Source organism: Nothoprocta perdicaria, unplaced genomic scaffold (genome assembly GCF_003342845.1).
Source record: "Nothoprocta perdicaria isolate Ctin4 unplaced genomic scaffold, notPer1 scaffold_72, whole genome shotgun sequence".
NCBI lineage: Eukaryota > Metazoa > Chordata > Aves > Tinamiformes > Tinamidae > Nothoprocta > Nothoprocta perdicaria.
The window spans coordinates 2,114,470-2,137,901 of record NW_020455999.1 but is presented as its reverse complement, the minus strand read 5'-3'; the positions used below and the strand labels follow the sequence as shown (position 1 = coordinate 2,137,901).

General features: G+C 61.3%; 1 protein-coding gene across 3 annotated transcripts; it reads right to left on the bottom strand.

Moving 5' to 3' along the window:
- Positions 1-189: 189 nt before the first annotated feature.
- On the bottom strand, positions 190-21,649 carry CHD5 (chromodomain helicase DNA binding protein 5). Of its 3 annotated transcripts, none has more exons than XM_026051118.1 (41): positions 21,594-21,649; positions 20,942-21,060; positions 20,171-20,409; positions 19,611-19,735; positions 18,348-18,471; positions 16,781-16,947; positions 16,478-16,702; positions 16,034-16,237; positions 15,748-15,959; positions 15,308-15,439; positions 14,929-15,037; positions 14,606-14,797; positions 14,318-14,518; positions 13,708-13,845; positions 12,641-12,762; positions 11,872-12,045; positions 11,247-11,388; positions 10,663-10,794; positions 10,131-10,248; positions 9,563-9,687; positions 8,827-9,058; positions 8,613-8,738; positions 8,316-8,488; positions 7,691-7,865; positions 7,394-7,486; positions 6,984-7,072; positions 6,737-6,870; positions 6,392-6,536; positions 4,669-4,828; positions 4,453-4,532; positions 4,080-4,206; positions 3,884-3,973; positions 3,367-3,504; positions 3,018-3,126; positions 2,701-2,833; positions 2,387-2,582; positions 2,108-2,271; positions 1,834-1,948; positions 1,663-1,713; positions 827-1,019; positions 190-730 (listed from the first exon to the last, which is right to left on the bottom strand). In XM_026051118.1, exons 2-39 carry the CDS (start codon positions 21,034-21,036, stop codon positions 1,706-1,708), a joined length of 5,463 nt encoding a protein of 1,820 aa, XP_025906903.1. In that variant the 5' UTR covers positions 21,037-21,060; positions 21,594-21,649; the 3' UTR covers positions 190-730; positions 827-1,019; positions 1,663-1,705. The 3 variants fall into 3 exon arrangements, with proteins under 3 accessions (XP_025906903.1, XP_025906905.1, XP_025906904.1); XM_026051120.1 differs by having other exon boundaries at positions 191-1,019; positions 2,387-2,468; positions 2,565-2,582; XM_026051119.1 differs by having other exon boundaries at positions 191-1,019; positions 3,914-3,973.
- Positions 21,650-23,432: the final 1,783 nt, after the last annotated feature.

Sequence of the window (23,432 nt, the reverse complement as noted above, 5' to 3'; positions counted from 1 at the left end):
TAGTACGAATCTTCCATCAAACAGGCAGATTAATACTAATAAACAGTGGAAAAAAAAAAAAAGGAACCGTGTTGGGAAATCATTTTGGCCTGCCAGAGCAARGAACTGACACTTCTGACGCGGAGCAACAGAAATGAGAGCGTTTCACAGGATCCTTTTTGGAGGATTTATTAAAACACAGAAAACAGAAACAGAAACACACAGAGTACAAAGTAAATGTGATTGCGTTGGCTACAGGGCCACAAGCCGTGGTGCTGAAGTCCCWGCGCTGGGGCAGGGGCCAGACCCGCCACCACCATCCCCACACGCTCCAGGGCCGCTCGTGCCCGAGCGCTGCCCCGGGGCTCTCCCGAAGCCTCCGGAGCGGCGGCCAGCYGGGAGCTCCAGGGAGCTGCTGGCGCCACTCGCATGGCCCAGGTGTTCCCGGCCGTGCCGGGAGCGAATCCTGCTCCCTGTGGAAAGCCCTGCAGGCCCCGGTGTGGGAGCCGCTCCCGAGGCCGGCCCCGTTGCGCCCTTCCCATGGGGACACGAGACGAGCACTGGGGAAGCAGAGGGGCGCAGGGGGCCGCAGCGCCCCGGGAACGGGGTCCACGTCGGGCCAGAGCGTGGGGGGCGCCCGGCCGGGCGGCCGCGGGGCTCGCGGGGCACATGCATTCGCTCCAGCACAAAACGGACAAAAAGGAGGATTACACAGAACGGAGGCGAGCTCCTCACGGTCAGCGGCGAGTAACTGCACGAGAACAGCGCTTCCACCAGGTCTCCCTTTAAACCCGACACGTCTCCATAAAAACAGACATAAATACTGATTCTCCATATCCCTTCTTACTTGATCCCACATCTTCCAGACAAACTCTTCAAGTCTTCAATAAGAAAGTGCAAAAAATGTACAAGGGAATGAGATGCCCTGGAGCCGGTCTTGTCGTGGGCAGGCGCGGCGGGCACGCAGGAGGCCGGCATGGCGGGAGCAGAGCTCGTCTTCCGCGCGTATCCGTGGCCAGGCTCCGCTGGAGCATCGGAGGCTGCGAGGAGAGCGGCGGGAGCGTGGCTGCGGGCCCCCCCCGCCGTGCTCTCCGCCCGCCACGTGTTGCTCTTTCCAAAACTGGACGAGAACCACCCCAAGCTGCGGCACCGAGGCAGCTTTCACCTATCTGCACAAGCCTGTCCTCAGTGCAACAGGACACGCCGGTGCCGGCCCCTCCTCGGGGGGGGAGGGGAGCTTTGCTTAGAGGATGCGGCACAAAAACTACTCCAGGCATAGAAAACAAAATGCGAAAACTGGCAAACAGAACCGCCAAAGGAACCGGGAACACTGGAGAGCCAAGCRCTGACTGCGCTTCATGCCAGCACCACCCGCCAGGATGGAGCGGACSTGACAGCAGAGAACACTCGAGCGAGTGCGAGGGCAGGGGACTCGGCCACAGCGGCACCCGAGCTCCGGCGGGGCCGCGGGCTGCTCCCAAAGGGCGGCGCGAGGGCCCTTTTCCACTCCCCACGGGACAGCGACCAYCTCGCCGGCCAAGGAGGCACCAAAAACGACTCATGCACAGCCCAACACGTCTGTTCCTGACCCCTCGTCACGGGGCTGAACTGTTATCCCTTTGCTACAGGTCCCTGGCAAATGAAGCCACGCAGTGTGTAACGGAGTGCTAAGCACAGCCTTACCTCAGGTGGARATGAGAACTGCAGAAGGAAATCTTGGACACGGCTAAATATCTACAGATAAGAGAGAAACCATCATGCTTGCCCGCTGTCCTTCTGCTGTGCTGGTGGCCTGCTGAAATTCGCCACCTGAACTTCTCTGCCAGAGAGATTCTGCTCCAAACCTCAACCTACCGGTCACGTAGGGTCCCAGAGGCATCTGACTGTAGTTGACAATCCCACCAGGCCCCGGACCTCGGAAATTTGGCCCAAAGTTGTTGCTGTAGATCTGGGAGGAGCCAAAGGAGCCCTGGAGACGGAGGGAGAGAAGCTGCTGGGCGCCCAAACCTGCCYGCATGGCCGAGTCCCCAGTGCTCAGTCCGCCGGCGCAGAGGGCGCAAGGCGGAGCAGGAGAGAACGGGGTGACGAGGGCACCGGTGCCTGCACGCCGGCCCCTCGCCCCGCTCACCTGCTGCACGGCGGGCTCTCCTCCCCGCGTGGCCAGGCGGCTCAGGATGCTGCGCTCGGACATCTGCAGGCGGGCGGCCACGGGCGGGATGCGCGACAGCATGGAGGGCAGGCGCGTCACGTCGGCCTTCATGTCGCTCAGCAGCTCCTCGAGCTGGTTCAGCACTGCGAGGCAGGGAGGGCGCTGAGCGGCCGGCCCAGTCCCGGCCCCGCAGCAGCTCCGSAACYGTCTCCAGTTTCCAGCCTCTCCCCGCGCTGCCACCGGCCCTCGCGCACCCACCTTTGTGCAGCACGGCGTTGGCGGGCTTGTTGCCGGCCAGGGACTCTTTGGAGAGGTGCTGGTGGCTCTCGGCAAGGCACTCCACCTCAGCCAGACGCGCGTTCAGGGCCATGGCYGGGTGGYTGGGGTCTTGAGTCATGTTGAGGTACGCAGCCCGCCGCAGCTGCTCCTCTATCACCAGCGCCTGCTCCAGCAGCTGCGTGGGGCAGACGGGCACGCAGTCAGGAGCGGCGCCCGCGGCACAGAGCGGCCCATCCCGCTCCGAAGGTGCCGGCTGCAGCGGCCCAGGGAGGGTGCCCGGGCCTGCAGCTCACCTTGAAGCGCCGTGCAAGGAACTTGTTCTTCATCTCCAGGTAGTTCCCCTTGTGTATCTCGGACTTGAAGGGCTCGTTCAGGATGACATAGTGCGGGTCGTTCTGGATGTCCTGCCAGCGGGCATAGCCGTGCCTGGGCACACRTGTTAAGGGAGGAAGGGGCCAGCACAGGCGCGCCTGTCCCCCCTTGCATGGTGCGGCACCTCTGGGCACCCTCGCTGCTTCAGCACTCTGTACCTCAGCAGGACCGTGGGCCCCTATCAYGGCCCCCATCGGCCTCCTGCCTGCAGAGAACCTCCCTCAGCTTTCAAGGATACGTGACAATTCCCGCCAGCAGCCAGTAGTCGTGTCTCCGGTGCCAGATATCGTAGATCTTGCCAGAGGAGATGGCAGCTCTTTCCTCGTTCTGCCAGAGCGTGTGCAACTCTGCGGGAGCAGGAGAGAGGCCGGTCAGCAGCAGCGCCGCCGGGGACAGCGCACATGCCCGTCAGGCGGGAAGAGCCACGAGGCTTCCCGGGCAGCGCAGAAATGAGACGTTTTGCAGTGAGGCTGCAAAGGGATGGCACTAAAGCACTACCAGGTTGGCAACCTCCTTAAAGCAGTGCGCAGGCTCCTGCTTGCAGCGCAAGCCTGTGGAGGTAACCAAGCCCTGTCCCTTCCTGTCACCTGTAAAGCCACCGTCTGCAATGTTGAACATGAATCTGAAGTTTGCATTCCTCTCTTCCTTCTTTCCTTCCTCTTCTTCCTCTTTTTCACCATTTTGTTGAGTCTCATTCTGCTCCTTCTCTTCCACCTTGGCATCCTCTGCTCGGCAAACACAAGAGATTACCCCTGCCTAGCCCTCCCTCGCCCCGCAGACCGAACGAAGTCACGAAGTCACGGTTGCCCTGCTAGCTGCAGGAGGAACTCACCGCTGACGCCCTCGCCCCCAGGCCGCTGCTGGCTCTCCAGGAGACGGCCCCGCGCCCCGCCAGCCAACCCTGCTGCCTGTGCACAGGCAGGGCCAGTGCCTGCGCTCGGGGGGCTGCTCGCAGCTTCTCGGCACCCCGGTGAGGCACCGCAGGCGCTGGCAGTTGCCCTCCAGCAGCCGTGGGCAGAGGGGCCCCCTCCCGCCGAGCCCAGGGGACAGCGCTGCCCTCGGGGACCCTCAGAGCCCTCCCCACGCCGGTCTCCTTGGCCTCACCTGCTTTGACATCTCTGTCCTCCCCTTTACCTGGGCTGCTGCTCAACTCCGACTTCTCCAGGGGCTTCTCTTTTTCTCTAATCGCCTCATCTGCAGAATAGAGCAGGACTAGGAGATGAACTCGCGCAGCACAAAGCAAGGGCAGCAGAGGCACCGGCTGCGCCTGGGGACCCGCTCCCGCRGCACGCGCGCTCACCTCTCCCCGGAGGCTCCGCAGAAGGCTCAGCCCCCCCGCTCTCCTCTTGCTTCTCTTCTGTCTTCTCCTTGCTGTCAAAGCCTTCTAGGTGTTCTTCCCTTTCCACCTTCTCGGCACTTGCGGGCACCTTAATTTGCAATGACTGCATTAGATTAGTCCAGTACTCAACAGGACCCGACGTGCTTCCCACCAAACGTTGCGGGMATCCCAAGGAGTGGAGCTGTCCGAGGTCTTTAAGGGGAGAGGCCATAGCCCAGGAAACAACAGAGCAGAGGTGTCGCTTTGCCCTGCTCCGTCCCTTTCCATCCCTCTGCCAGGGAGCACGCAGAGCGAGGCGGCTTCACCGGGGAGATGCTGAAATAAGTCCCCCTACCTGGCTCTCGGGCACCTTCTTGGACTTCTGCTCCACTTGATCCTTTTCGTCCTGGAAGCCCAGTTGAATTTCGGCTTTCTCTGCAAGCACAGCAAAGCGGGGCAGCTGCAGGGAGGCACCCGAGGGCCGTCCGCGCCGCGCCAGCCCAGGCAGGTACCCCCAGAACTCGCCTCCCTTTCCTCACTAAGCCGAGGCCGAAGGCAGTGGCCCGTTTACCTGCAGGGGCCACAGGCCCTGCATGCGCGTGCGCTGGGCTGGCTGGCACGGGAGTGTTGGGGTCCGAGGAAACCACCTCGCTGCCCTTCCTGCCCTCTGCGCCTTCGACAACGAGGTCCGGGGTGCTGTACTTCCCGTTGACGTGTTCAAACTCCTGGACCTGGGGCAGGTGCACAGGACAAGTCACGTACATCGCTAGGTGACAGGATGTCTGTGCTGGCCACCCAGCGTCCACACGAGCACAGGCTCCTGGGTCAGGCTGAGCCTCCAAGCCGAGTACACGACAAGAGGGTCTCTCTCTACCCGACAACGGAGGCTTTTGCAGGGAGCAACGTGGGCTCCAGCAGCTGCTGCTCCTGCGCCCGCACCGCAGACACAGGAGGAAACAGCGGGTTGGAGGACGTGTGCGGCTCTGTGGCAGGGCTGGGACAGCAGCCGCATGCCCGTGCCCATGTCCATGCCCATGCCAGGATGCACACAAAGCCTCGGTGCACATGCACACCAGCTGCAGCCAGCTCTCCCGTGGTCAGTCAGCAGCACTGGCCCTCAAGGCGTTCACACTGGGCGTCCCCTCTGCTGGCCCCAGCCCTGTGGCCTTCCCGCTCCCTTCCTTTGCCACAGGACACRTCCTTGCCTGCCCGTCCCATTTCCGAGGCTGCAGTTCACCTCCCCCTGCACAGCACAGCCATAGCCCTTGCTCAAGACACAGCACTAACCCAGAGCTGTCACCTTCAGCACCTCCYCTCCCACTGCTGCACACCAGAATCAACTCCACCATCACCTAACAGTCTTTCCAGGACAAGTCTTGCTCGTTAGCACTTTACAGTGATGGGGGGGACCCCATATTGGACTTGGCGAGTACTCGGTCACRCGCAGCGCGCACGAGCCGGCGAGGTCCCTGGCTGCGCGTCCCGCCGAGCACGCGCGGGCGGCAGCGGCGCTCAGCACGTGCCTCGGATTAGCTGCACGCTGTCGAGCTGAGCTCAGCGCCAGGCTGAGAGCGGCTGCCTCTCTAAAAGACACGCTCTGGTTTGAGGACAAGATGCTGGGCACAAGGCAAGATTTAGCAAGTGAAGTCAGCAAGTGAAAGTCAGACCTCCTGCACAATACGGGAGGTCTGACTGCATGACCATCATAGTTCCATCTGAAATGAAAAAAACTAGATATCTAAGAATTTTTGCAAGTTCAAAGCATATGATTTTTCACCGAGTGTGCACCTCTGCCTCCAAGCGATCTAAATGACTAGAATACCGCATGCAGGTCTGTGGAGCTGCCACTCAGCCCACAGCAAACGAAATCCTTGAAAAGCCTATTTTCCTGACATTTCTAGTCCAACACTGCAGCTCCTGCCTCTTCAGGCTGCTTTAAAAGCAGCTTCGCTAAGCGGCAGAGTCTGTGCACCCACCCGCCCTGTCAGGGACATCTGACACTGCTGAGATTCTCAGCTCTGCAGGGCTCAATTCGCCTCCAAAAGCCCTTCTCCTCTTTTGCCATTCAGGCTGCTGAACATCTGCTCTTTCTCTGCACCTCCTGGGTAAAGAAGCGGCAGGATTCGAAAGGCAGTTTGCATTATTTCCACCTGTACGTTTATGACAAAAATGAATGTACACCAAGTCTTGGAGTCAGGAAAGGATCCCTGGCAGGAAGGYACTGAGCTGTTAATGACACTCACAGGTGTCCAGAACACACCTGAAAGGGCACACTTAAGATTTTACTCACCCACCTTCTTCCTTACTAGTGACATAACTCCTATCCGAGTCAGCACGTGCTGGCGCGACAACCCTTCCCGGGGAACGCCATCTGCAAAGGTTTCCGCACCGTCTGCTCCCGGCTCACACAAGTGCCTCATGAACAGGGAGACGTAAGCCCTGCGGAAAGAGGGAAGGAAGGAGTTCAGTGCGGCATCCATGGAGCCGTCCTTGGGGACCAAGGGACCCCAGGGCTGCTGGCTCGTGTGCCTGGTGGGGCTCCAGTCCCAACACTGCTCATCCACAGCAAAGCCCACGTCTGCCCCCTTTCTATTCCACTCGCACACGACGGGTCCCGCTGGCTGGTGTGGACATCCTACCTGAACTCCTTCTCGCTCTTCCCTCGCAGGTCRCGGACCAGCCAGTGCGAATTGAAGGCGTCCTGGGGGGGCATGCCCCACCGCATGATGGCATTGAGGAACGCCTTGCGCTGACGCGCGTTGAAGCCAAGAACCTGGGRGAGCAGAGCGCGCTGCCGCCGCGACACAGCCTCGGAAACGCGCGGGGCCTCGCGGCGCTGCACCGGGCACGCGGCAGCGTGGCCCCGGCCAACGGGAGCCCCCTCACCTCGATATTGCCCCCGACTCTCGCCAGCAAGGGAGGGAGAGGTTTGTCGCGGTCGCTCTTCAGCTGTCGCCGGGACTGCCTTCTGCCACCTGCAGTCAAGAGCCCCAAGTGGCAGGAGGCCCTGGGCTGCCCAGGCACTAACTGGAGGACACTGGCCACCACTGCCCCAGTTCCCGAGCACCATGGAGCACAGCAAAGCTCCCGCGCTCCCTCCCCATGGTACACGGGCCATAAGCAACTGGTGTGGGTGCTGCCTTGGTGTGCAGGGTGCTCTGCACCCATCACAGTGGCCTTCCCAAAGCTGGGGCACCCTTCTGTGCTTACCAGGCAAGGGGCTGCCACATCTGCTACTCCTGCCTCTCCTACCTACAAGAGGGCAAGACTGGAAAGCATTCAATGTGTTAACTCACTCTGACCTTCTGGTCTCTCTTCAAAGTCCTCATCCTCATCCTCAGAGCCGATGGAGTACTCAGACTGGTTGTCAGAGAGCTCGTCCTGCCACTCTGCAGAGAGCAGCAAGGCGAGGTCAGCAGCAATCTGTGCCCAGGAGGGCCGTGCAGGGCAGGCAGGAGGCTGCCCTGGGGCAAACTGGCACAGCACACAGAGCTGCACCGAGGGCAAGGCAGCAAYGGAGGAGGGAGCAGCAGCCAGGAAATTACGCGCCAAAGAGCTCTAAAACGCATCTTCTACGCAGAGAAATCCAGTACCTTGGTCCTCTTGCGAGGCATCGTTGTAGTTGACCTGCTTGCGAATTCTCTTGCCTTTCCCCAGGTTCCTGGCCAGATCTTCCTGCTGCTGCTCATAGTGGTGCCGGAGCAGCTTTTCCCAGTAGTCAGGGTCTACGTTCTCCTCCTGCTTGATGATCTCACGTTCTACCTCCTCCTGCAAGACAARAGATGAGGGACATGAGACGAGGCAGCCACATCAGCCGGGGGCCTGTCCTCCCACACACTGCAGGAACAGCGGGACGGAGGGTGCTGCATTGTGGCCGGCAAGCAAGCCCTTCAGGCAGATGCGCTTCGACTGGCCGACACTTTGCTGCCTTCACCCCGCACTGCTCGGACAAACGCTCAACAACCTGAGCCCCGGGGTTGTGCCCAACCAAACTGAGCTCAGTGCAACCTCCCAGGCAGACATCTGTACCCCGAAATAGCTCCTACGGACACTGGGGCCCCCAGGGTTGCGAGCAACCCAGCGCGATGCCGCCAGTTGCGCTGCCACTGCTGCTATCGGCACAGAAACACTTGCAAAAATAAGAAGCCAGGCGGAAGAAACACAAACAGAGGGACATAGGAGGAGATGCAATTAGAAGACATGATACTGTCACATTACCACACCATCCTCTTCTCTCACAACATACTGGGCCACTTTAAAGGAGCTCAGATACTCGTTCATGTTCTGCAGCTCYGTGTCATCAGTCGCATCCTGATTCCGGTCCAGAAGCTTGGAGATGGCAGCATCATCGTAGTGAATCACACTGCTGTCATCCACATCCTTGTTGTCTCCTGGAGGGCAAAGGCCAGGCACCGGAGAGGCAAATCCCCGTGCCGTGGAGAGCACGAGCCACGCAGCCCGTGCCCAGAGCGGCGGGCTCGGGAGGTGCGGGCCAGGCAGGGGGGAGCCACCAACCTGGGGGGGTGCCCCCGTGCTTCTTCTTCATGCCGGGGGTCGCTGCGCCGCCCTTGGCGGACAGGGTGTCGGGGAAAGGGGTGACGGCGTCCGGCACGCCGAGGCGCTGGCCCTGGGACATGGCGCCTGCAGCGGGAAGAGCGCGAGAGGGAGCCCCGCAGCGCAGAGAGGCAGCGGCCGCGCTCAGCGCAGCCCCGGCCCGGCCCCRTCTCACCTTCCACGTCATCCTTAAAGAGCTCYTCCGTGCCAAACTTGAGGATGTCGTCCAGCTCCTGCTTGGTCATGGAGCCCGACTTTGAGCCGAGGCCCGGCCGCACCACCAAATGGGTGAGCATCATCTTCCTCTTGGCCACCTGCGTGATGCGCTCCTCGACGGAGGCGCGGGTCACGAAGCGGTAGATCATCACCTTCTTGTTCTGCCCGATGCGGTGGGCCCGGCTGAAGGCCTGCGGGCACAGCACGGCGCTGGCAGCGGCCTCGCCGGCAGCGAGGGCCACGCAGCCAAGCAGGACACAAGCGGGGACCCGCTCCCCTCGCATGGCCCTTCGCCCGGCCCCCATCCTGCTCCTCTTGCCTCACCCCAGGAGAGAAAAACACCGGCAAAAACAGGCCAGAAACACCTGAGAAAAGCAGATCTTTCCCTAGGTGTTCCCTTCTCCCAGCAAGGAAACAGGGAAGAGAGAGGTATTTTCACTTTCCCATCACTTTTAGGAGCATTTGATGCTCTTCACCCCCAGCTGCTCTTTCTCCCTGGTGGTCACCACTAGGTAGGGATCTAGCACAGGCTTTTGGAAGTGAARTTGGAAGTTTGCAGAAAGTGTCAGCTCCCCACGAGAAAGGAACTGTTTTGTGCCTGTACTTGGGATCAAGCTGGTGTATAGGATGTGCAAACAGAGGGCCCAGCCAGAAAGGTACTTACTATACTACAAGCAAAAGAAAGAGTTATAAACCTGGATGTCATTGTGGGGATTCCAGTCAGAATCGTAAATAATGACCGTGTCGGCTGTAGCAAGGTTTATGCCCAGACCACCAGCACGGGTAGAGAGCAGAAAGCAGAACTGCTGAGCACCAGGAGCTGGGAAAGACAAACCCACAGGTGGGAAGAGGTGAGAGAGGCGGCGCCGGCTCCCAGGAGAGGGGCAGGATTGTGCTTGGGCCACAAGACAAGGGGAAAGCATCAGTCTAAACAAGAGAGCAAGGCGCGGGGGGAGGCAAGGAGCAGGTGTACAGCACTCCCCGGAATCGGAATCCAGGGAAGTGCAGCTCCAGACCTGACGGGGCATTCCAGGGACAGGCAGGAGGCTCTTGGGTTAAGCAGCCTGCCTTTACCCCACTGCCCATTTATTGTGGCACAGCCAGGAGGCTTCTTCCCGCGGCGGGATGCCTTGGTGCCATGCTGCATGACCCGCGGCTGCAGAGAGGCCGCGTCGCCCTCGGCTCCTCGCGCCGAGCGGAGCCTCCCGCATCCCACCGGCGCCGCGCACTGCCCGCACCCCAACGGGGAGGAGCCGTGAGTACCGTTAAACCTGTCTATGGCTTCCTGGCGCAGGCCTCCCGTGATGCCCCCGTCTATGCGCTCRTACTTGTAGCCCTCATACTCCAGGAAATCCTCCAGCAGGTCCAGCATCTTCGTCATCTGCACAGGACAAGCGCGGTGTGAGCAGCCGCGCGGGGACATCCCTGTCACCGCTCGGGCACAACGGGGCGGATGTGCTGCAGACAGGGAGCGCCGCGGGAACGCACTCCCGCGGGCACCGGAGGCCACCGCGCAAACACGGGGAATTAGAGGCAGGAGCCTCGCTCAGCGAGGAGCGCGGCTGCTCGCGCCTCCGCCTTATCAACAGCTAAATCCTAAGTATCAGAGGAACCTCTCGGGAGAGAGCGGGAACAGAGGCCACCCATCATGACCACCACGTCTGCAGAGCTACCCGCTAGCCAGGCCCTGGCCAGCTCCTCCACCCATCCCTACTCGTACCCAATACACAATGCACTTCTAGAGGAAAAGCATCCCTAACRATTTATTGGGGTTGTTCATTTCCTCATTACTCACCTGGGAGAAGATGAGAACCCTGTGCCCGCCATCCCGTAACTTCTTCAGCATCTTTTGGAGAAGCATCAGCTTTCCAGAAGACTTAACCAAAGAATTCCCATCATAGGATCCATTGGGCAGAACCGGAGCTTCCTGTGGAGCAATTCTCAGTTAGYGCAGATGTCCCCCACTGCTCGAGTTATAGGGAGAGTCCCACACCCTCTGAACTAGGAAACAATTCCATCAGCAGCTGAACGAGGCCTKAATTTGTCCCTAAGAAATTCTCCTGAATAAGATACTCTATTGTGGGAAGAGACCATATGGAAAAGTGTGCCAGAGCGCCGTGGGAGCCCTCCTGTGGTGTGCAGCAACAGACTGCACGTTCGGGAACACACTAGCCCTGGACTGTGCAGGCCTCTTGTGGGGGGAAAAACACATTCATTTCATGGAGAAATGAGAAATTCACACGTGTTACCAAGACAAAATATCCCCATCAAACCACCCACACCAAAAAAGAGAGGGAGATGGCAGACCCCGTCCCTGATGACGGGCTGTATGAACACGTGCTGAGAAACGTCACCAGAATGCACACAAAGGTCCCTTACCACAGCTGCCACGGGGAAGAGGTACGGATGATTACAGCATTTCTTCAGGTCCATCATGATGTTGAGCAAGGAGACTTGGTTCCCACCACCTTTGGAATTCAAGGCTTCAAAATTCCTTGTCAGGATAAACTTGTAGTACTTCCTGCATGAGGGGGGAAGTGAACACCATTAGCAGGGTCAGATCCGAGTCCAGCACAAGCAGCACGGCACGGCATTACGTTTCACCAGGGTGAGAGCTCAGGAAGGAAGCTGCTCAGCCCTGGATCGCGGGGCGCAGCGCGGGCGCCTTCCACGGGGCAGAGCTGGCGCCTGCTGCCCAAGCCACGCGGGTTTAGCGTGTGCGGGAGGCAGCTTGGCCCCGCTACCCCTGCGCGCCGCAGGGCTRCAAGGGCCACGCGGCCAGGCTGCCAGGGCGCAGCCGGTCCAACGTGGCTGCGGGCACCGGGGCGGGCTCCCTGGGGACACACACGGCAGCTGAGCGCTGCCTGCGGCGGATCCGAGCGCGGAGGGATTCCCTGGCCCCTCGGGACACCCGCCGCCCTGCGCCACGCACGGATGCGGCAGCGCAAGGGAGGCCGTGGGCCTCCACACACCCAGCGCAGCCCCCTGCCACGCAGCTCCTTACTTCTGCATCTGGCTAAGCTCCACGCGCACGATGAGCTCGGTCTTGGCGGGCATGTTCTTGAACACGTCTGCCTTGAGCCGCCGCAGCATGTGCGGACCCAGCAGATCGTGCAGCTTCTTGATCTGGTCCTCCTTGGAGATGTCKGCAAACTCCTCCAGGAAGCCCTCCAGGTTACTGTGAAAGCAGACAGAACCACACGCTGCTGAGGTACAACGGGACACGCAAGGGCAAAAACATTTGCTCCTTTATGACCTAAAGCTAAGAGAAGAGCTCTTCTGGTGTACGATGAGCTCACAGTCCCCTGCTCCTGTCCCAGTGAGCTGAAGTCAGCCYGAGAAGCTGTGCTCATTGCTAAGGGAGGGTTCACAATAAATGCACCAACAGGAAGCACAAACAACCTTCCCAAAGCATCACTGCTCCCTAAGAGAGRTGGAAAGGGCACAGCAGGCTTCAGTCCCTCACTCCCAAGCCTCTGGCGAAGGCAACATTCGCTCACASAGCCCAAAAAGAAGTACCTGGCACAAATAAAATTCAGATTTACATAAAATGCCCATGTGGCTGCTATGGCAAACCACTGGGACTGCGTGCTCTGCCCTCTACCTGCCAGCGCAGAGCAGTGACATTTGCACAGCGATAAKTGGATCCGGGCATTACCAAGCAGATGGAGCCCTGCTGAACTGGAAAATCTCTACTTAGCAGCTCTGCTGGCCAAAAAGACAGCATGCCCTTGCCACTCTCCCTGCTCAAGGAGAGAACTGGTGCAACTTACTTAAACCTCTCTGGAGTCAGGAAATTGAGCAGGTGGAAGAGCTCTTCCAAGTTGTTCTGCAGGGGAGTCCCGGTGAGCAGCAGCTTGTAATCGATTTTGTAGCTATTTAATACCCTAAAGAACTTGGAAAAGAAATCAAGTTAGATGGAAAGAGCTCAGAGAATCTAACTGGTCCTCTGGGGACTCTTGGTGCTGCAGACTTCGAGCAGAGACACAGCAGCGCTGCCTCCTCCCCACCGGGCACGCAGAGCCAGAGCACATCCCTGGCTGCGTGTCCCAACCGCAGCCATTCCCATTAAGCACGGGCTGCGATGCTGAATGGCCTCAGGTCAAACCCCAGCCCTTTCGCTGTTAGGGGTGAAGGTGTCTGTCAAGAGTGAAGGTCTCTGCTGCGTGAAGCTCTCACCGATCTCCACACCAAGGAGAGGGAGTGATTCCTTTCACGAGAGCCCATCAAAGGCCTTCTCTGCTACCCAGCAGCAACCACTGAAGGAACTGAAGGAGCACATCCACCAGGACCTGCCCCTCCTAGCACCAGAGCTGCTCTTGGATCTACTACCTTTTATTGCCATTAGGCGCCAGGTCTGAAAAAGCAAACTGATTTGAGAAAGAGCGGAATGCCAAGCTCCAGTAAGCATTCTACTTAAAAAACGGCACTGGGTTCTCCCCTTCTTCTAAAAGGGCCAGCCTTGCATCCTCTCCACACAGAGTGGAGCAAGACACATCTGGACTTTCCTCCCCGTTTCCTGAAGCTCCCTGCTGCAGGGCAGCCAGCAGGACTTCCACCTGCTGCCTGTACTAGCCAGGCTGCCGCTGCCTTCACAGCTGGACTCCATGCTCTTAAAGGTCTTTTCCAACCATAATGACTCTATGATGCTCCTTCCCAAAGGAAAGATTCTAAAAGCCAGTGGATGTAAAAGACACCAATCCTACTGAATGGAGGGTGCCAAGCAGAGCCTGTGCAAGAGGAGGACAGATGCCTTTCGACTCCCAGAGAGAAAATGGCAGCAGACTGGCTGTTTGCACACGTGTGCAGGAGGAACCGCTCACAAGTGTCTGCAACCTACTTTGGACTGGTTGTTCTTCAGCCTGTGCGCTTCATCCACCACCAGACAGGCCCACTCGATCGAGCCCAGCACCGCCTGGTCAATAGTGATCAGCTCATAGGACGTGAGCAGGACATGGAACTTGATCTGGGCTTCCTTCTGGACGAACAGAGAAGCAGAAAACACAGGATAATGGTGAGCGCGCAGTGGGACAGCCCCACGTTTGCTGCTGCCAGAGGTGACACCTCTCCTAAACACAGAGAAAGACAGGGGTTGCTTGCACACACTGCGCAGTGCCAGCGAGAGGGCTCTAGAAATCAGTCATGCCCAAGCCTTTCTGATACTGCATAAACACAGCAGCTTCTGTCTTTGGAAAGCAGCTGATTAGGAAACCCCCAAAGTCCTTTCTCTGGGTTAAGTTCTGTTCCAAGTCCACCTGTATAAATCCTGAACTGCTTTGATGGATTTTGTGCAAACATTTTCACATTCTCCCTCCATCTGTACTGCCTCCCCCTTCCTCTCCACTCCTCTGAGCCCTGGCTCAGCCAGGTCACCTGGCTCTTCCAGCCTTTTGCCCCTGTTCTCATCTACTGTTAAGAGCAGATGGGTCTGGTACAGAGCGAGCTCCTACCTTCATCCGAAAGACCTTCTTTCCACTCCGGATGGCATTATCTTCAAAGGAGAACTCGTTTTCCCTGATGACGGACCGGCTTTCCTTGTCCCCCGTGTAGGTCACAACRTAGAAGTCGGGTGCCCACATCTCAAACTCGCGCTCCCAGTTGATGATGGTGGAGAGAGGGGCACTGACCAGGTATGGCCCTTTCGAGTGGCCCTGCTCGGGAAGACAAAGTGCAAGTGAGTTAGCGTTGCTCCAGAGGGCTGGACAGCTCGTAGGCGTCCCGGGGGCGCCGACACTCACCTCCTTGTACAGCGAGTACAGGAACACAATAGTCTGCACAGTCTTGCCCAGCCCCATCTCGTCAGCCAGGATCGTATCRGTGCCTTGGGCCCAGGAAAACCTCAGCCAGTTCAGGCCTTCCAGCTGGTAGGGGTGCAGCGTGCCCCCCGTGGCATCGATGTACCACGGCTGCTTGTCAAACTTCACTGTGGGCTGCAGAGAAAGACACACGATGCAAGGCTCTGGAAACCAGCTCCCCTGCCTCGAGCCCTCGCTCGGGCCCTGACACAGGATGGTCCCCAGAGACGCAGACGCAGCTGCATGGCACTGCCGAGCCCACTTACATCGACAAGGGGAGTTTCAGGGGGCTTCTCTAGCTTCTCCTCTTTCAGCTTCTTTCCCTTCTTGCTCAGCTTCTTTGGCGGGCGCATGTCCTCCCCCAGCATCAGCTCCCTGCAGCAGGAGCAGGCAGGTTGAGGTGCCTCTCCCAGGCTCCAAGCCAGGGTGGCAAGTGCCAGGATGGCAAAATCCATCACTTTCTAGCCCTTAGGAGCTTTTCTGGCCCAGTTACCAGTTACTGAGACTAATGGGGTGTTAGTGATCCCCTTCCAACGTCATTATCATCCCAAAGCTAGCAACTTGCTCAGAATGTTGTGCTTTGCCCCTAAAAGGGGGTGTCCCCAGGAACACAGAACCAACGTGGGCTGCGGCCCAGCCGCCTACCTGTGGTTCCAGTAGAGCTGCTTGAGGTTTTCATAGTACGGGATGTCAATGTCGTCAATCTCCCAGGTGCACTGGTCATAGGGCAGGTCCTTCCACTTGATCAGATAATGAACATCTCCCTTCTTGTCAAAGCTGCAACACGAGCACAAAAGTCCATCTGTGAGAGGGCAAAATGCAGCGAGCACGGTGCGAGCCGGGGCTCCTCCATCCTGACATGCTGCCAGGCACGGCACGGTCACCCCGGTTTCCTCTTGCTCCGAAGCAAGCCACGGGCCTTCAAAGCCTGCAATGCTAAGGAAAACCCCTTGGGATGAAGAATCCTGCATAGAGCAGAACATCCTAGGCAGCCTGTGATGTGGCGGAGGGGCAGCAGGGCCGGGGCGGCGCGCTGGCACGTGCCCTTCCCGCGCACAGCGCTCGCCGCCCGCACCTCCGCTCACCTGTGGTTCAGGATGCGGTGGATCATCATCCACTCGGGCTTGATGCCGTAGCGGTAGAACCGCTCCTCCATCTTGGCGAACTGTGGGTCCTTGTTCTTGCGCTTCTCCCTCTGGCTGTCCTCGTCGCCAGAGCCGTAGTCGAAGGCGGGCGGCTCGTCCATGTCGTTCTTCCTTTGGTAGTTGCGGTACATGACGGTGTGGTAGAGCTCGAGCTGCAGCGGGACAGGGCGCGGTGAGGCCGGGGCGGCGCGCGGCGGCGCTCGCCCGGCCGCGGGGCCGCGCTCACCTGCAGCTCCTTGACCCAGGAGCAGTGCCAGTAGGAGAGGCCGACCCACTTGACGAAGAACTCGCGCTCAGGGATGCCCTCCAGCGGCCGGGGCAGTGGCGCGGGCGGCTCGGCGCCGGGCAGCGGCGGCGCGGGCAGTGGCGCGGGCGGCTCTCTCCAGGCCCAGTGCAGGATGCGCTGCACCTTGCCCTTCAGCGGAGGGCACTGAGGAGAAAGGGCAGGGCCCACGGTCAGCATGAGCCCAGACAGCTTCTCCCAGCCGCCCGCTCCCTCCCGCRGCCGCCGAGCACGTCCTGGTGTCCCGCAGGGCACGGCGCCCTTCCAGGAGGGCCGCAGTGACCGCGGGCCACAGCAGGGCCCAGGCAGCAGCCACGCTGTGGCCAAGGCCCACGGCGGCCCCGCGAGCCGCGACAGGGACTGGGTACGAATGCTGGTAACACTCACTGTACAGCGCGGGCAGAGCCATTCACCGTTTGGTATCTCCGGCAGCGGCGGGTTCAGGCAGTGCAGGTGGTAGGAGGACGGGCAYGTGTCGCAGCACAGCAGCTCCCCTCCGTCCTTGCAGACACGGCAGAACTCCATGTGGTCATCCTCCTCCTCCTCCGCGCCCTCCTCGTCCTCCTCCTCCTCGTCCTCCTCCTTCGGCTCCCACTGGATGCCCTCCTTGTCCTGGGGGAGCACGGGGCTGCGCGTGAGGGCCGCGGCCGAGCGCGCCCGCCTCGCCGCACGCCCGGCGCGGGCACTCACGCAGTGCGGGCAGCTCCACTTGCCCTCGGGGGCCTTCTCGAGCTCAGGGTCGAGGCAGACGAGGTGGTAGGCGCGCGGGCACGTGTCGCACAGGATGATCTCGCCGCCCTGCTGGCACACCTCGCAGTAGTCCTGGTGGTCCGTCTCGTAGCCGTCGCCCTCCTCGGCTAGAAGCAAGGGACAGGCGAGCCGTCAGCGGGAGGGCAGAGCTGCCGCTCGCCCGCGGGGCAACGGGGCCATCGCTCCTGCGCGCTACCGCTAGGGAAACGAGGAAAACGTTGCGGCTCGCTCCCCGCCTGCTCCGGCCCCCTACCTCTCTGTCCCTCAGCACCGCCGTTCCTGGCTCACAGCATCATCTCACCTCTGTCTCTCTTTCTCTTTCCACACTGTATCATCCTTTGGTTCCTTCAGGCTCTCAATGGAGAATGCCAGAACCTGGAGAGGTTGCAAGGGAGGCCAGTCAGAGAAACCTCCACCGAAACCAGTGCCGTCAACTGCAAACGCACCATGCAACAACAATGCCACCAGGGCTGCCAAGGGCCTCCTGCTGCCACCACTGCTCTCGCYGGGCTCGCCAGGCGCACGGMAGGGCTCGCTCAGCCCGGYGCACCAGGGAGCCGGGGCAGGACCYCCGGCAAGGGGTTCCACGAGAAGCTCCCTGCACCAACCTCCGCCTCCTCCTGTGCCTCCGGGACACGGCGGTCCCGCGTCCTCCCCAGAAGGAGGGTCCGACCCGTCCGCTCCGCAGCGCCCCCGGAGTAGGGGCTACCGAGATCCCGGCCAAGCTCCCGGGCAGTGGGAGCCGCTGCCGCCGGGCACTAACGAGCCAGAAGACAGAGCRATGCCCCCGCTCAGCTCCCCGACAAGACCACGCGCCCCAGCACCGCCGGGACCCGCCTCACGCCCGGCAGGCCCCAGGCCCAGGCGCCGCTCTCCAACAAACMCATTGGCGAGGGCAGCACCAAGAGCATCACCGAACGCAACCATGAGCCAGGAGGGCAGCGAGCAGCCCGCAGCTCCGCGGGGGCAGCGCGAGGCCGCATGCACCACACGTGGCCACCGTGCCCAGGGGCAGGTGGCAACACCCGTGCCACTAGACGAGGCGGCTGCCCGGCCCTGCCGACGTAGAGCATGACGGAGCGCGCGCCACTGCCGCCGGCACAGACCTCGCCGGCCTCCCCTGCCGTCCTCACGCCCTCGGGCCTTCCCCTGCCCCTGCCTCCGCACAGCTCTCTCCAACAAGCACAAGGCGGCTGCCTCCCGCTCGCTCGCACCCTGCCCTGCTCCGCACGGAACGTGCGCTTCCTCGCGAGCGGCCGCACCGCGGGCCCCACCGCCTGCTCCCGCGCAGCGCACACCACAAAGCCCTGTGTCCTGCCACCGGGAAGCACCAGCTCCTGCTGCCGGGAAGCCTGGCTCCTGCCACACACACAGACAAGCCCCGGCTCCTGCCTTCTCCCGCCGACATGGCTCCAGGCACCGCGTGCAAGAGCGGACACCACGACCACGCACGCGTGAGCGGGGAAGTCCAAACAGACTGGGCACAGAGTATAAAGCAGTGGCCTACTCCTCTTTTTCTTTCTCCTCCTCTTCCCTCTCTTCCCCAGGCCCGCTGAGCACTCGGAGCGCACTGAGGAGCTGTTGATGCTGGCACTGTCAAAGTCAGACTCTTCCCGTTCCTCCTCTTCACTCTGCAGAGGGTGGGAAAAAAAAACAAATCAGACCAGACGCAGTGCAGCCCAAGTGAGCGAATCCCCCGGGACCTGTGGAAAACCACACGGGATCAGCAGCCRGGACAGAGCTCCCAGGGCACGTTCAAGATAAACCTGCCTGGTCTCCACGTGAGCTACTAGGGGTGCACCGAGGGTGCTGGCAGCGCTGTGAGCGGCGCCCAAAGGCTCGGGCCACGAGAGCGCGTCCCGAGGAGCTCGGCTGCAGCATCGYGGCCACGTCCCCGCCACGCAAACAGCCACAGCGTCCAGCCGCCCAGGAGGGCCCTGCAGCGACGCAGGGCAGGGCTCGGCACGTGGGACACGGGACACGGGATGTGGAACGTGGGCACCGCTCTGTCCCACCGGCGCTCGTGAGCGCGGGCTTTGTGCGTGCACGAGCGGCGCGCGCTGGGAACCTCCGACTGCAGCAGCTGCTCCAAGCCCTTAATAACTCCCAGACACGCAAATGTCCCGGCCTAGAGTCCATCCAGAGATACGTGATGAACTTCCTGCCAGGCAAGATTGAAAAACGCAGCRGTGGGAGACTGCCTTAAACCGCTCTTTTCAGGTTAACCTCTGATACACAAAATAATTCACAAATAGGTTGTGTTAGTGAGCTAGACCTAGAGATGGTGAACTCCACAAGGGCTGAATTAATGGGATTCAGATCAAGGTTATTGAGACCTACAGGAGTTCCTCCCTCAAGGAGCAGCTATGCACAAGATTGGCTCTCCACTAAGATGCTCTASATGTATCTGGCACTCCCAGGATGTGGGAAAGCTCCTTCCCAACACGTGCCAGGGTTCCCAGGATCCTGCTGCAGATCCACGGCAGCAAGCAGGCAGCCCACGGCAACACTATTCACGTGCTCGATGATTCCGCAGCCACACAGCACAGCCAGAGCACCAACCCTAAGGTAGCCCTGCGCAAAACATGCAGCCACCCCTGCAAGTGGAAGCAACTGAAAGACTTGAGCAGGAAACATGCCCCGAGGCGGTGCGGCCAGAGCTCTCTGCATGGGACGGGGCACCCACGTGGGGCCGCCGCACGCGCGGGGCTGGGACACGAGGCCTGGGAAGGGCCTGGCCTTCCCCCGGCCGGTGCCCGCGCACACTTACGGACGAGCTCTTTTTCCTCTTGCTGGCGACTCCTCCGAAGCGGAACTTGAGGCCTGCCATCTTTTTCCCCTTTCCTTTTTTCTTCCCATCTTTGGAGCCCTTGACCTTCTTCCGCACACCCGGGCCTGAACAAAACAAGGAGAAGCCCCGCTGGGCACCCAGCCGTCTCAGCGTGCCCCACGCCGGCCCCGTTCGCACCCGCTGCGGGGATCTGCGGSGCGGGGGTGGCCACTCTTGGCCACAGCGGAACACGGCCCCCGGGCCAAAGGGCCAGCACTGCGTCCCAGGACAGCCCTGCAACCTGCCCAAGAAGCAGGGTGCAAATCCAAGAGGGTGCAGACCCAAGGATGCAGCTGGGTGCAGCTGGGTGCAGCCAGTGCCAGTAGCCAGCCACGCAGTCCTGCTAACCAGAGCCAAAACACCAAGAGGACATTTACAGTAAGGGCCTCATTTCAACACAAATAGGATCCACTGCAGAACTTGGTCTCGTTTCTCCTGCAAATCCTCATTTCCCTGCATAAAACCACCTAATAACAACGGCTTGGCCATCCAGCACCTACCTTTGCCCTCCTTGGTCTTAGCCTTCCTGATGACGGTGGGCAAGGCGGGCTGCGGAGGGCTGGCCACGAGCGGGGCCGCAACAGCCACTGTCTCCACCGCRGCGGCAACYGCCGCTGCCGCCGCCGCCGCCGAGCTGCCCTTGAACGGGTTGTTGGCGCTGAACTCCCGCCACTTGGCGCCGAGCACCGTCATCATCTTGGACATGGGGATCTTGGGGTTCTTCTTGGCTATGAGAGGCCTGGAGGAAGGGTAGAGGAGAGCAGCGAGTGAGCAGAGGCTCCGCGCGCTGCRGCGGGCACAGCGGCCCTTCGCGTGCCAGCCACCCCAGCCTCTTAGCAGCACATTGGCATTGCCCGCAGGCACCAGCTGTGCCGAAAAATCTGCAGAAAACACCACTTTCTTTGAAAAAAGCACAGGAGGAGAAACACTTAAACCTTCTTGAGACTGATCTGCCCCTGGAGCCCCGGTGTGTTCTGAATGGCTCAAAGTGCGAACAAAAAACACGCGCAGAAACAGTTGTGTGGGAGAGAGAAACACTGCTGCTGCTCTCCAGTGAGAGCTGCCTCCCGAGCACTGCTCCACGCACGCAGGGACAGGCRGCACGGGACACACGGAGGACACAGGCAGGACAGCAGCTCCAGGCGCCGCGCAGGGCCCTGCATGACACTGACACAGGCTTTGGGGGGACCCGCAGAGCCCCCTCCGAGCCTCGTCCCCGGCCAGAGCAACGAGCGCACGGCCAACGCACACCAGCCCACGGCCGCTCCTACCTGAGAAACTGGCTGAAAGCCTTGTAATTGGTCAGAGTGTGGTAGTCATCTTCCGAGAACACGTAATCTACGTCGTCCAGGCCCCATTCTTCCATGAGCTGTGCCGAGCTCTTGGGCTCCTACAGGTTTGCAAGGAAATGTCATTAATGTAAACGGCCAGGACACTCCAAGCAGCAGTGCCCGCCGCGTGCCTGGCCAAGCCACCCTTCCCATGTGGCAACACGTGGATTTTGTCTCCACAGCTCCAGAGACAGAGCACGCACGAGGGCTCAGAAAGCTCCTGCTTCACACACCACCGAGAAGCAACGAAGGCGGCACCTTCCAGCCGCTGCCCCAGTGCCGCAGCGCGAAGCCCTCGCGTGTTCCCGTCCCCAAGCAGGGCCACGGGGGGACCCGTGAAAGGCAGCAGCACCAGGGCAGCGAGCGGGAGGCCGCGTCTGCGCCCAGGCCCGGCGAGAGGCCTTCCCGGGCCGGGCCGCTGCGACCACAGACACAGTCGCGTTTAGCAACGCGGGAGCCCTGCGGCATCGCTGCTGGTGTGGCTGCTGTTCCGCTTGCTTTGGATATAATCAATTAAACAAGTAAATCCTAATTGTGGACAGGGAGCATCTCCTGAGAGCAGCAGGACTCTGGGCAGAAGCATCTTTAGTACCTTTAGACCTCCATCCTCATCATCCTCATCATCATCCTTCTTTTTCCGTTTTGGCTTTTTCTCCTTCTTTTCTTTCAGTCTTTTCTTCTTCTTTTTGTTGGGGGAATAGTCACTTCCTTCGCTCTCTGACTTCTCCTCTATCTCCTCTTCATTGTCTGATATCTCATCGTTGCTCCCCTGAAACAGAGCGGGCGGATGGAGCAGGGCAGCCCCTGCGCTCCCTCAGCTCCCTTCCAGGAGCGGCTCCGCCGGGAGCGCTGGCAGCCACCTGGAGCCGCTCCCTCGGGAACGGCAGCGGGGAGCTGCCCCGAACCGCACGCATGGAAGCTCCGAGAAGCCCCGAGCAGGCAGGAGGCGCAGCCAGGAAGCTCTGCCTCGGGAAAGGGGAGCGACCCGTGCGGGGCACGTTCCCCATGGCCGGAGCGGGCGCCGCCGAGCACAGGCGGCCGCGGAGCGGGCAGGGCCGCGCCGAGGGGGCCTGTCGGCACCGCGCCGCAGGAGCCATGTTCTGCCGGAGTCATGCAAATGGACGCTCGCCCTGCGACGCAGCCACGCGCCGCATGCAGCGCCGCCGCCGCGGGCAGCGCCGCGGGCAGCGCCGCGGGGAGCGGGCGGCGCCGGCAGCACCGCGGCCAGCGCCCGGCCCCGCTGCCCGCAGCGCCCGCCTTGCCCAGCCCGGCCCGCGCGCGGGGCAGCGTCGCTGCTTCCCGGCCGCTTCCCGCTGCAGCAGGAGCCTCGGTGGCCAAGGGATGGTGGCCATGGCAACCGCCGGGGCAGCCTGGCCCGTCCCCTCCCTCCGCTGGCTCCATCCCGAGGGTGACAGAGCCCCCAAGGGTGGCCAGGCCCCTCGCAGCCCCCCAGCACACGTGGCAATGGGGGGACGGCCCCTCGCTGCTCAGGGCAGCGCTCTCTGTGCTTTATTTCATTCCCAMCTCCTCCAGGAAAGCAACACGTGGAAACGCGATTGCCCTGGAAGGGGAGCAGGGAGCCCGACGGCCCCAGGCAGCTCCGCGCGGGGCTGTAGGGAGCAAGCCGTGAGCACAACCAGCGGGAAGGAAAAGCCGCTTCGTCCCYGCAGGGCGCCCGGCCGCCGAAGCGCAGGGCTGGCTCTGCCCTCCGGGCCCGTCAGCAGCTCCGCAGCACCGGGAGCCCCTCGGCAGCTACGAGTGCCGCCCCGGCCTCCGCTGCCGCCAGCCCTCCGGATGCGCTGCGGTAACTAACGCCCTGCGAGAGCTGGCACCGCGCTTGCCGAGTCTCACCTGCTTTGGAGAGAGGAGCCTAGCGAGTGCGGGAAAAATGATGGAGTACCAAAGGGATGGAGGGGCAGAAAGCACGAGCAGCCAAAGAGCTGCGGCTGYGGGACCCGGCGCCGCTGCCGCCGCCGGAGCCGCGCTCAACAGCTCTCGCTTGGAGAGGACGCGAGTCCCGGACCTTGGRCACCGCATTGTGTCCAAGCCCCCGGGTTCGCCCAAGGCCCCGGCTCCATCCGAGCCCCTGGTTCTATCCGAGCCCCCGGCTCCAGCACCGGGCCAGGCTCGAGGCAGCGCCGGCTCGCTGGGGAGTGCACGGCATTACCTCCTTCTTCCTCCTCTTGATTTTGGAAGCCTTGCCGTCTTTCAGCTTCTTGGATTTCTTCTTTTTCTGCACAGCGACCTGTTCCTCCGGGTAGAAGTCGCCCAGCCCTTCCAGGACCCCATCATCGTCTTCTGGGGACAAAGGCACAGCGTGGCCGGTGTCCGCAGGGGCAGGGGGCCGTGGCGCCCGGGGGGCTCCGCGAGCGGCCTCCGCAGGCCCCGCGCGCCCCCCGCCAGGGCCGGACCCCGGCCCAGCCCCGGGGAG